Source organism: Pseudopodoces humilis, chromosome 2 (assembly GCF_049639895.1).
Source record: "Pseudopodoces humilis isolate 2021_Gansu_Grassland_sample_001 chromosome 2, ASM4963989v1, whole genome shotgun sequence".
Lineage (NCBI taxonomy): Eukaryota > Metazoa > Chordata > Aves > Passeriformes > Paridae > Pseudopodoces > Pseudopodoces humilis.
This window is the reverse complement of record NC_142201.1, coordinates 88189712-88202952: the sequence shown is the minus strand read 5'-3', so window position 1 is coordinate 88202952 and position 13241 is coordinate 88189712. Positions and strand designations below refer to the sequence as shown.

General features: G+C 42.4%; 1 protein-coding gene across 1 annotated transcript in view; it reads left to right on the top strand.

Moving 5' to 3' along the window:
* Positions 1-13241, top strand: part of CASR (calcium sensing receptor) — a 73769-nt gene that overhangs the window by 31512 nt on the left and 29016 nt on the right. The window contains exons 2-4 of the mRNA XM_005523860.2: positions 273-710; positions 8855-9161; positions 11968-12849. Of these exons, the coding sequence (XP_005523917.1) occupies positions 526-710; positions 8855-9161; positions 11968-12849 (1374 nt within the window). The 5' untranslated portion in view covers positions 273-525. The remainder of the gene's footprint in view (positions 1-272; positions 711-8854; positions 9162-11967; positions 12850-13241) is intronic.

The following is a 13241-nucleotide window of genomic DNA, read 5'->3' as shown; positions in this document are numbered from 1 at the left end:
GACCAGGGTCACACAGAACCATAGGAAGATTAAGCAACCCACCTTAGGTATGTGGCAGAGAATCAGGCATCTGACATTGTTTGAGGAGGTGTGGCTGTGCCACCAGGGTGCCTAGATGACTTTGCCAAGGCTGTGATATGTCCCAGGTGGATTGTTGAGTGGGGGCAGCTTCAGGGGCATACTGGGGGCTTGGATTGACAAAGCAGAACCATCATGGCAATGTGGGGTCCTGGTGTATAGCTGGAATCACTTTTCAAATCTTTCTCTTACAGTTCTCAGAGATGGGCTCTCCATAATGCTTCAGTTATGAAGGAAGAAGGACAGCTGAATTGTTTTTTTGCAATGGAGAAGACAGAGGGAGAAACACTAGCACTGTGGCTCCCACCTTCTTGCTTATCTCCCTGCCAGCATGTGCCCCAAATCCTCTCTGTGCTGTATTAAGGAAAGGAAAAGCTTTGACACCTGCTTTCTTACGTCATCTTTTCCAATTTTGCATCCTATAACCCCCTGGTGAAAAGAGGAACAATGACTTCATATAGATGCTGCTTGATTCTTTTGCTGTTTACCTGGAACACTGCTGCCTATGGGCCAAACCAGCGGGCACAGAAGAAGGGAGACATTATTCTTGGAGGATTATTCCCCATTCATTTTGGAGTGGCTGCTAAAGACCAGGATCTAAAATCAAGGCCAGAATCAGTGGAATGTATAAGGTAAGCTGGTATAATGGAAAATAAAAAGTTTTGGTGGGGAAGTTTTCATGTTTCTTGACTTTAAATTATGTAAATATGGTCTGTAATCTGATGCTTGCAATTGGAAGGCATGATGTAAATAAATGGAAAAAAAATATGTGTATGTTAAACAGTAACACAAATACTATTTGGACACTAAAAGAGGGCAATCTTTGTACTACCTGCAGCTGCCAAAACATTAATATACTGATCTATGTGGCCATTCACAGGGAACATTTGAATAGTATCTGAAAATTAGCTTCCCTAGCAGGACAGAAAATTACCAACAGTGCCCTTTAGCTCGTTTGATTAAAGTAATGCATGGCCAATTTTTTGTCCAGTTCTGCCTGTCATCTCCTAAGACGTTACAAAATGTTAAGTTGCCTAAACAAGGTAATAGGTGAAAGTCACCTTCTTCTCACCAGATAGGTCACAGCTTTTGAAAATCCCAGTGTCTCTTTTGTAAAAGTCACAGTTTGAGCCTAGGCTTTCCTCACTCAGAGTTGTTCTCCTTTTTGTAAACAACACATCTGTGTTTTGTCTTAAGTGTTTGGGAGTTACCTTTGGAGTGAGAAATGCACATGAAAAGAATTTCTCTTATTATTAAAGTGTAGACATTTTTATGATGAAACATGAGGAATTTTAACATTACAAGCCTGCCCACAATACAAAGAACAAGTGGAAAGTGTGGCAGAAGCTGATTGCAGCTGGAACATCATATAAAGAAAGTAAGAGAAATTCACGTGGATTTCCGTCATGACAATGCATGGGAAAGCAATTCAGTGTTATAGGACTTTTTCTGTTATCACCTGTGAAGAACTGTGTATCTGGAGTTATTTGGACCTCTCATCCTAGGCTGGGGATCTAGTACAGTTTTGTTGCAGGTATTGCAGATGTTGCTGGCAATGAAGGATGGCTGAGAGCATTCCTGTTACACTCACAGATTTCAGGTGTGGTTTCCCACTGAGACACTGAGCAAGATACGTCCATCTAAGTTATGAGATCATCCCCAGAACCTGTCATAGGGAGCATACACAAATGTCAATAACCAGGAATTATTTTGGTTTCTTCCATGCGTGCACAGGAAAGTCATGAATTAAATGTACATGCAATGTCTATTTCATGGAGTAAGAATCTCTGCCAGCTTTTCAGCATGTTTTTTTTCTCTCCCAAATGCATAATTTTAAAAGTGAAATGCTGGAAAGCAATGGATGTTTTCAGCTCTATTGTCTTCTTCTCCTGCTCCAGCTGGCAGGCAGGCCAATGCAGATATTTGTAAACTAAACAGTTTTCATTTCTGTCGACTCTGGGTCAGCCTCAGTGACTCTCTTGACATGGTCACATTATTGGAAGAGATGGCTGGAATCCATGGATTTGTTCCATCAAAAGTATTACAAATGTGTGGTTGTCAAAAGGCATGTTAATGAGGTAACACTGCCAAAAACAGGCAAATCCTGAAAAGCCAGACTAGCTGTTTTAAGGACATAATGGGAGATCCTTCTGGGTGGCATTCAACCTGCTAAAAGGTATCCTCCAGCTGAAATTCACCTGGATAAAATCCCTGTTCTTCTTACCCTTGCACCAAGAAGATATAAATGCAAAAGAGAAAAAAAGGTGTCTGCAGAGGCAGGCATTTGTGGCACATATCAGTGACTTCATAAATTGTGAGCTGATAATATAATGCAATTGGAGAAAGAATGAAGGTCAGAGAAGGTAAAAAGAAGCCACAAAAGGAACAAGGGAATGATTTGACCAGAAATAACTGGAAGTTGCTTCATAACACACATCTTTACCAGAAATTGTCCATTTGCAGAAAATGTTTAATTCAAAAGAGGTTTGATTGAGAAGAATATTTGAGATTGGTCATCAGGTTTTAATGATGGTGGTAATAAATACATGGGAATGTTTGCGTGAATTCCTTGTTAATGGTACACATCAAACTGAGAGCAGATGTTTTTCCTGAAAGGATTTTCTAGTTTAAGCAGTATTGACGTCAGATAATTCCTCCTGCTGGAGTCTTACAGGAATCTGTCCACATAACCATTGGTGGTCGGTTTTGGACCCTGTGATCAGGCATTAGGCTGTGGCAGGGTTGTGCATGCTGACTCTAGGAGTCCAATACATTCTTCAAGTTGTTTGCTAAAACCTTACATTATTATTGTGTGAGTTTCCTAAGTTACAGGCAACTGACTGGTGTGGAATTAACAAACTTATATTTTTGGGGGCAGAAAAAAAAAAAATAGATTCTAGTTTCTTCACAAAGTAAATCTCCCTGATCTTGTACTGTCAAAAACTTCTGTAGGGTAGGAAATTAATAGATTAGCAAATTAGATAGAGATCCATAGGGAAGCAAAAATGTGATTGTACATGGTCAAACCAAAGGTGCTAAATCTACACTATACCTTTACCTGCCTTTTTTGCCCTTCTCTGAGCCTTTTCCAGCACTGCTGTATTTTCTCAAAGCTGAAGCTAGTAAGTTTTATACCTGCCCCTTTTCCAGATGGCTGCATACAGCTTTTAATCTCTTTACTACGTAGAAAAACATGTCTCATATCACATAAGGAAATTAGACCCAGTTCACTCTGGGCATCCTCACTCCCTTCTCATGCTCTCTTGCAGCAGCCAGTCATCAGACTATATGAAAAGCTCCACAAGAAGACTTAAGGATCCCACTGAAATCCTGTGGGTGGTCTATATTAGAGTTCAGAATCAAGCAACTTAAGATAATGTGGTTTTCCACTCTTTTGAGGACTGTTCAACCTGATCAGAGCTGTTTGGACATTTTACTGTGTTCAGTGCCATACCTATGCTCCCAAACTGGGTTTCCCAGAGGATGGGACAGTTGAGGCTTCTCAAAATGGATAAGACAGCTTTCTCTCCACTTTCTCAGTTTTTTATGTTCTTCATACTTTTGTGGCTCAGCACCTTTCCCTCCAGCTCAGCAAATATACTGGCCTGAACTTACTGTGCATACCTGGCACATGATTATTTAGAAACTATATACATAACTCAGCAGTGAAAAAAGAAGGGAACAGTAACAATCTGTTCCCCATTCTTTTTGTGCTGTTGTAACTGAAAACACATCCTTGTGCTCTAAATATCAAATTGTAGAGTATGAAGTGAAAACCTACCCATGATTTTGCCACACCAAATGTCAGGTAGGAATACACACAAAATGAGAGAAGTTTTGTTTCCTGTTTGTTGTTTCAGCAGTCAAGGATCCTGCATTTGATATAAGTGCACCTCCTGTTTTTGTATGCCTCAGGTGCTGCTGCAGCAACTTTCCTTATAACATTTGCTGATGCATATCTGATGTGTGCAGTGGAGGCAGAGACTGAGTACAGCACAAGCAAGCTCTGACCCCCATTCCATTCCCTGTCAGCACCTCCAGAGGCCTATTCATAACCTGATTTCTCTGCCCCTTCTTGATTTCAGGGAGATTAGCATTTTCCTGTATTCTGATAATTAGTCTAGCCAAGGTCCCACACTGTGACACAAAGCTTTCAAGCTGTGAAACTGTGGTGAGACATTGTCCCCACATCATAGTGCAAGACTTCACAGGGCATGGCTCCAGGACTCTTTAGCCCACTCAGTTTCTCTGTCCATCTGAGAGAACAGAATTTTAATTCTAGCCCTTGCCAGATGTATTTGCTAATCCCATTGCAGACCTGAATGTATAACAAGATATTTGGAATCTGTTCCCTAAGATGTAATTATATAGTTTTCTCTCTCTTCCATTCACCTTCTGTATTGTAATTTTTTGATTTTTGATTTTCTTTGTTCTGCATAATTCCCCTCACCCACAGTCCTTGATGGTAAGAGTGGTAAGCAATTCATTATACCTATAACTGCAGGAATCCAGCAAATGACTGAAGGTCTCCCCCTTGCATAGCTTAGAAATAACAGTCGTAGTAGCAGCAATAACATGCAATTAATGTACTGGAAATCTAGAGAGGACAGAGAAATTAGTATGTGCATGCAACCACTAGAGAAAGAGGAGTGCTGGCGTGACCAAAAGGTATATGCAGGCTTTGCCACCATTTCTAAGTACCTGTCAGGTATGGGAGGGTAAGTGAAAGCTGTATTCAGAGCTTTCACATCACTTTCTCCTTTTCTTGCTTCATATTCCATTGCTTAGTACCTTGCAAGTGTGATAAATGAAGGTCATAAATACCCATGAGGCTGTGAATTATTTCTTTCTGGAGACTATCAAGGATCAGGACCAATTTCCCTGCTGGATCCAGACAGTAAGAGCAGTTAAAACCAAGCCATACAAACAGGGGATGGAGCTATGGGGAGCTTAAACCATGCAGACAGCTTGTGCCTCTTAATTTGCATAGCCTTGCTTTGAAACATTGACTGGGACGTTTAAGCCATCCTGAGCACCGTTTGGCAGACATGTTTAGTTTCTAGCAAACTGGTCTGCTGCACAGCTGTCCTCTGCAGAGGACAGAGTTACAGTGAAGTATCATTTCCAATTTCTCTCTCCCAGTTTGTGCTCCTCCTTGGGAATAGAAAGATCAGTGGGTTGATAGTGGGTTGAATGCTCTGAGAGGTGGGAGAACAGGTATCAGAACGGAAACCTTTAAGGAAGGAGTGTAAATAAAAATTCCCCTCTACACCTGTGGGCTCTGAATTATTTACATTAAACTCTCATTTAGAGCTTAATGGCCACTTTTCATAGCACCGCATCTCACAAACTGCAAGGCTGTGTGAACATACCTGTAAAGTAATACGGCAGAAAATGAGCTTTGGAGGCTGCTTCTTTTCCATCAAGAAAATACCAGTGGCTATTTAAATATTCTGGAAATCTAATGAAAGCTTGCTTGTGATAGTAAATACTGTACAGTTTCTTTATGGAAATTACCAGTCAAATTTCTGCATGGTTGACAGAGCATTCCAGTGACTGATCGTATTAATCACAGCAGCAGCATAGCACAGGAGGTCAGCTGCATCAGTGGGACCTACTGCCAGGTTCAAAGGCTGCTCTTAGCAATCCCTCATGCACACACCAAGCCAAGAGGAGCCTATCTGCAGCCTCTTGCTGGGATCTTACAGTACAGTGGGAAAGAAATTGTCCACAAAATATCCATTCATAGAAATTGGAGGATCTTGCTTCATTTAGAGCAGTTTGGCAGCACTGCCTTTGTCTGACTATATCTGTGTTACGGGACTTATGCAACGCTGTCTCAGATGGCAGAGTGACAGCTTCTCTGAAGATCTATCAGGTGTTAGCGAATACAGAGTGAGGAGTGCTGTCTTCATCCCATCTGATCCCCTCCTCCTGAGCTGCTGATGCTGCTGTCAGCAGAGGTCCAAGTGAAGAGAACCTCACATCTCTTACCTAGGTTAGTTTAAGATAAATTATTGAAAGGATTTCCAAGATACTTTGGGGTCTAGCTCCCAGAAAACAGCCCCTACTCTCCTTTCCCTCCAGAATGAAATTACTGCAAATTCAAGTATGTGAACTAGAGGCCTTATACTGTAAATATAACCAGGAGCATATGTCAGAAAGGAAAACAAAAGCTACTGTGTATCATGGGCTTTAGTCTGCATCGACTGAATTAAATGCCAGATATTTCTTTGAAGTGAAGGGTAAGATGATCCAGTTCACTGCTTTCAAAGATACTATCTGAAGATACCACCTTGTGGCATTTTAAAAAAATAAAGCCAAATTCCTTTCAAGCAGGCAAAATAATTTTGTGTCATACTTCACCTGTATAATTTAAAGTGAGAAGGCTTAAATTTGCTTTTACATATAGTCAAATGTGTGAAGCTTTTCCCAGTAGTATAGTGGTATCTTTGAATTTCCCAGCATAAATATATGTATATAAATAAATAAAAATATAAATATATTTCCCTTTAAATATAGAAAAAGTGATCAGATTTTTCTCTTTTATATGAGGAGCCTGAATATGGCTCCTTGCTTCAAATGCTATTCATATCAAAAATATCTGTAAACACATGTAGCTTTTTAAAAAGAAGTGTCACAAAACCCTTCCTTCTTTCCATTTATCCCAGTGTGCATTACTGACCACATGAGGCAACAAATGGTGTGCCCAACACGTCTTCTTGTACACAGCACTCACTGACTCAATCCCTCTGAGCCTTGCCCTTTTATTTCAGAGCTCTCTCATTGCATCTCATGGTTTGGAGCTAGAGCAAAAAATATTATAAATTACCAAATTACTTCTATCAGTAACCCACACTCCCATGCTTTTAAAGACTAATTTTCATAAAGCTAACTGTCCCTTTGGTAATAAGTTATAACTAAGGACTCAAACTTTTTGACCTGAAGAGATCTGTACTGAAATTGTGCTGCCTGGGCTTTGAGGTATAACCTCAGAGCTGATCCTCATTTGGAATTTGGCCAAAGATATCTGGAGAGGTGAAGTCAAGTTGAATAAATGAAGTTTTTAAGACTTAAAGATAAACCTTAGATGTGATATCTTTAGAAATTCTGACCCCAGATGAATCAGATAAAACTCCTGGAATGGAAGTAATGTGGCTTTGTTCATTCAGCTTTGAAAAAGTCAGACATAGCTAACATCAACTTTGGAAGCAATTAATTTAATCCAGCAATTAAAAATGTTCAGGTCATATATCTCAGAGATTGAATGGTTGTGATTTCATGAAGCTTATCTTTAGAAATCTTCACCTTAGTAATGGAAGGATTTCTCTAAGCATTTCAAAATGTAACTCATGTGAAATGTATGATTTACCATTTCATACAGAATCCGTTCTTGGGCAGGCTATTTTCCCAGGCTTTTTCAGTTTTGGGGCCCATCACTTTCCCCGGTGGATCTCAAGCGTAACAGCATTGACACTTTCCTGTTTTCACCTGCAACTCTGCACAAAACTGCAAACTAACTGGTATCCTGACCCATAGTGCATTCCAAGGAAGGGCAGGTTTCAAAGCTGATGAAAGATTCTGCCATTCCAGCTGCATTTCCCTAAAACACAGCAGCCTCACAGGCACACAACTGGTTGTGTTACAGGGTAACTTCATAGAAAAAAACAGAGTAAAACTTCAGAATAATACAAATCAAAGGTACTTTCTTGCTGCTGCTTTCCACGAAGAAAGTTTCTCTCCTTTTTGAATAAGTGATCATCCTGCTTCAACTTCTTCCACTGCCAGGCTACTGATGCTATAAAGAGGGACTCCCAGCTCCTGCAGGACAGTTGCCACCAATCTGCAGCTTGGCCTTAGCTCCATGCACAGGTGCAAGATAATCAGAAAACTCAACTTCTCCATCTTAGAGGAGTCTTCAAAAAACAATTTCAGTTTCACAGGCCAGCTCTGAGGGCATCTTCTGAGTTTGTGTCTAAAGCAAATGTGTGAGAGAACGATAATAATGAGAAAAGTTACTCCTTCAGTGGAGGCGTTGAAATAGCTAATTAACAAGTTACCAGTTTGCACTAGGACTTATATTTATAGCATGTCTCTGTTCTCTGGTATGAACAGTGTGACTGTGCTCTCTTTCACAAAGTGAATGGTGTCATGTGAGGCCAAATTTCCCTGAGCAGCTCCCTGGCACCTCTGCATCCAGCAGCATGCCAGTGCTGTGGCTCAGCCTGCTCTGCCTGCCCAAAAGCAGGGGCAGCTGACACACTCCAGGAGTATCCCCGAGCCTAAGATCATCACTGGCAGCATCAGCACAGGCTTAGCAGACACTGCCATCTGCATTCAGAAACATGTCAGAGGAGCTTGGAAGCAAACCTGGTTGGTGTAGCTTTCAGTCAGAGGATCACAACATCCATTTCCTCAGGGGTAATGAGATCAGGTTTAGGGTCCTGAGCACAAGGGACAGGACAGAGTCATCACTCCAGACATGCTGTCTTTCAGCTTTCCCAGATTTTAGGGGACTTAGTAAAGTTCACCTCTGGAGTGAGCGCCCAAACCAAAAAGTTGAAAGCCAGAACTAAAACCTCATAGCATAAACACACATCTTCTGTAACCAGTAGAGACAAAAGCAAAACTTTCCAAATTTAGTAGGATGCAAGAAATAGCTTAAGTTGCTTTTGCCTTTTGTATGTGGAATTTTTCAATCTGCCTCATTCTTGGTCTTGCTTCCTCTGTTTTTCCTCCTTCTCACTCTATTTTGTTTTTATTTTTGCTCCCTCAGGTATAATTTCCGAGGCTTCCGCTGGCTCCAGGCTATGATCTTTGCCATAGAAGAAATAAACAGTAGCCCAACTCTCCTTCCCAACATGACCCTGGGATACAGGATATTTGACACTTGCAATACAGTCTCGAAAGCCCTGGAGGCCACACTGAGTTTTGTGGCCCAGAACAAGATAGACTCCTTGAACCTGGACGAATTCTGTAACTGCTCAGAACATATCCCTTCCACCATTGCAGTCGTGGGAGCAACTGGCTCTGGCATCTCCACTGCTGTGGCCAATCTGCTGGGACTCTTTTACATACCTCAGGTACGCTTCCATCTCACTTGTTTAGGTTACAGAAGACACTGCTTCTCTACTCTGTGGAGATTAAACAGAGCTTGCTTCATCTTTGCCATTTCCAATAGAACTTTAAGGAGAGAAAAAATAAAGTGGGGGGTGGGAGGGGGGAGAGTGTCATTGTTATGATAGAAATGTATCTTGCTAGTACTTTACAGTCCCCAAATACAAAGGCTACTGAGCAGCCATAATAACATTTGGCCAACAGCAACCTAGTCTAGGAGGACTGGAGCCCTCTAGAGTGGTTTAGTCTGTGAATACAGGTATTTTAGGTCAGTCAATGACAGTTGCCAGCCCTGACACCTTAGCTGTGTCATTACTTCACAGTAGTGACTCTCTAGTCTGGTCCAGCTCCCACAGAGCCCATTTAGGGTAGGGCTTAGTCATTGCCAGCTGCTCTTTAGGTCTCTCAGCATCTCTGATCATTCCTGTAGGTGACCTGTAAAGCTGTTGCTTATGCTGCTCAGATGCTGTGGAGGTTTCTTCTGAGCTGACCTGCCTTTCTTTTGCCCTAGGGCATCCAAAACAATGTTTGCAAAATCATGTGGATATGCCCCTTGTCCCAAAGTCATCTGTGCAGTGACGTGGTTGTGCCAATTCCTGTGTCACAGCATCCTTCGGGTTGCATTCTGACTCTGCTGGAGCCAGTGCCATCATCCACGGTCTCATCCTTTTGTCTGAGAGACTTGTTGATATGCCAAGATCTTAAGAAAAGTACAAGGCTGGCTTAATGTTGTTGCTCTTGATTTTAGATTTCTACACTGAAGTCAACTTTGGAAAAAGTGCTTGGCCTTATCCATTTAAGTGTTACCTTGTATAGCCTAACACATCCAATCCCTCTTCCAAAATTAATAGAGGTGCCAGAGTTCACAAGAGCTCTTATAACAAGATTGTGTCAGAATGTGCTCTCAGTCTGTCCTGAGAAATTTATCTTTGCTTCAGCCAGGGCTCAAATTCCCATCTGCACCACGAATGAAGTAGGAAGGATTCTTGATTGCCCTGTGCACAGTGATATATCTTGTCTGTTGAGTCTTATCAGTCTTATCAGAATCCTTTGCAGAGTCTGAAAAACTGGACATTTGGCCTCTGAGCAGGCCAAGAATGGTTTAAGCTGTGCTGTCTGGGTATTGTCCAGAGTGGCATTGAAGCTGGCATGTAATAAACACCCTGATGACATCTTACAGGGCATTGGTGATTTACAGATCACATTTCCAGGTGAACAAGGGCAGCTGAGCAGGGTTGGTGAGTTCAACTGAACATAAGAGATGTTTGCAGTTCTCAGACTTTCTCTTTAAACAGAGAATGACATTTGTCCTGTGAGGCAGTAGCCTTACCTAGAGGCTGCAGAAAAGGGTAGATGTCAGGAGGTTCAGTTCTGGAACGAAGTCTCAGCCAGGTGGTTGAAGCATGACAGCTGAAAGCAGGCTTTTAGACTGGCAGGTGTTGGGTAGAATTGCCACAGCCATTTATAGCTAGGTCATTAGCAAATCCAGGCTTATTAGGTGCTGCGTTTCAGTAGGAGTTGATGGTGTATTTTACAATTAATGTACGGCTCATTACTCATTCTGTTGACGTAGACACTGAAAATGTTAAAACTTCCATTCTGTTTCTCAGTACCTCACCTCAGGGTCCCCTGCGGGTCCCGCATGTGGCAGTGGCACACATTGCGTGTACCTCCTGACAAAAGGTTGATGGGGGTGAGAGTAGCACTGGGCAAGAGCCTGTCCAGGAGAGAGTACAGCTCTGTGAAAGGAGGATTTACTCCTGCAGCCCTTGAAACTGCACTGTGAGACCTCCTTTTCTTTCTTCTTGCAGAAACATTAAATAACAGAGTTTAAAGATAAGGTTTTCTGTAAATTTTCACTTTGTACTAAATGAACTGTTTATGGAAGACTTTTTCAAATGAGAGTCAGTCCTAAAGAATTCAGATACCAATCTCAAAATGTGTTTTAGAAGTTCTCCAGATCTTTAAAATGTTATTATCTGGGGTTTATGGTTTTCTTCCTACTTGTAGATAATTCTAATTCTGTCTTAAGAGCATGTGGCACTTGTTCTGATTAGGAAAATAAAATACTTCTTGATAGTTTTAGAAAAAGAAATAAAATTCCATTTTAACCATAAAACATGGTGGCTTATGAAGCATGGACTGCCCACTGGCTTTTTTGCTGATTCTGGCCAGCAGTTGGGAAACACTGTTAGAGTAGCATTACCATAACACTCTGCAGGATCAAGGAGGCTGATATACATCACATTCTTCCTATGTCAGTTGACAGGGATTATATATAAATGGCACGTGGTGTCTGATGGAGCCTTTTTAAGGATGGGGATGGATGTCAAAGGCAAGGAGAGAAAGACAGAGTAGTTTTGGAATGGAAATACTGTCCTGCTGTCTCATGTCTGGTTCAGGACAGAGAAAGCCTATTTTGTCTTAATTCAGTGTATTGCCCTCATCTCTCTAGATGGCACATTCTTTTTATTTCTGGATTTGACAGAAATCTTTGCCGTTCCTCCAGTCTGGTGTCCATTTCCCTCTCCCTCAGATCCTTGACCTTGCAGGTGGGCACAAGCTGGCTCCAGCCTCTGAAGTCTGAGCAGCTGCTCCTGTATGAGTGCCTCTGTAGGATAGGCTAGAAGAATGTGCAGGCCCTCAGAGTGGATCACCTGCAAACACAGACTAAGAAAATGTGGTTGACAGTGATGCTAGGTAAATGCAGGCAATTTATTTCAGGCATTTCACTTTAATGGTGTGTTTTGCTTGTTTGCTGTGCTCTGACAGGTCAGCTATGCCTCATCCAGTCGTCTCCTGAGCAATAAGAACCAGTTCAAGTCCTTCCTGCGCACAATCCCCAATGACGAGCATCAGGCCACAGCCATGGCAGACATCATCGAGTACTTTCGCTGGAACTGGGTGGGAACAATTGCAGCTGATGATGACTATGGCCGGCCAGGGATTGAAAAATTTCGGGAAGAGGCAGAGGAGAGAGATATCTGCATTGATTTTAGTGAGCTCATCTCCCAGTACTCAGATGAAGAGGAGATCCAGCAGGTGGTAGAGGTCATCCAGAACTCCACAGCAAGAGTAATTGTTGTTTTTTCCAGTGGCCCAGATCTGGAGCCTCTCATCAAAGAGATTGTCAGGAGAAACATCACTGGTAAGATCTGGCTGGCAAGTGAGGCCTGGGCCAGCTCTTCCCTAATAGCCATGCCGGAGTTCTTCCGTGTCATTGGCAGCACCATCGGGTTTGCACTGAAGGCAGGACAGATCCCAGGCTTTCGTGAGTTCCTGCAGAAGGTGCATCCCAAGAAGTCCACCAACAACGGCTTTGCCAAGGAGTTTTGGGAGGAGACATTTAACTGCTATCTCCCTGATGGGTCCAAAAATTCTCCTGCTTCAGCTTCCTTCCACAAGGGCCATGAAGAGGGGCTGGGAGCTGGAAATGGAACATCTGCCTTCCGACCTCCGTGCACGGGGGATGAGAACATCACTAGCGTGGAGACACCGTACATGGACTACACACACTTGCGGATATCCTATAATGTGTACTTGGCAGTATATTCCATTGCCCATGCCTTGCAGGATATTTATACCTGTACCCCTGGGAAGGGACTCTTCACCAATGGGTCCTGTGCAGACATAAAGAAGGTGGAGGCATGGCAGGTAAGCCTTTCGATATGCCTGCAGAAGGAAAGAGAAGCTGTCCCAAATGCCCTTTAGGGTGCCTTTCACAATCCTGGGTCTCAGACACAGCATAAGGCTCCTGGGATGCAGTGTGTGACTGAGTCTGAGGTAGGTGCATGCCCTCACCATAAGGTAAGTTCGACTAGGCCTGCAATCAAAGGGGCTTAAACCAGGTTAAATTTTCTTGCATTTGCTGCGGGCCGAAAGTGCACGCACAGACAATTACCACAGCCTGGCTGACGCAAGGTAACTTGATCATATATTGAGCCTTACCTAAACAAGAGGGCCTGGGGAGAACACATAAACAAGGAAAACAGTTTTTAAAGTTCATTTTCTTTGGCAAGCTTTATATCTTTTGCAATCCCACAGCA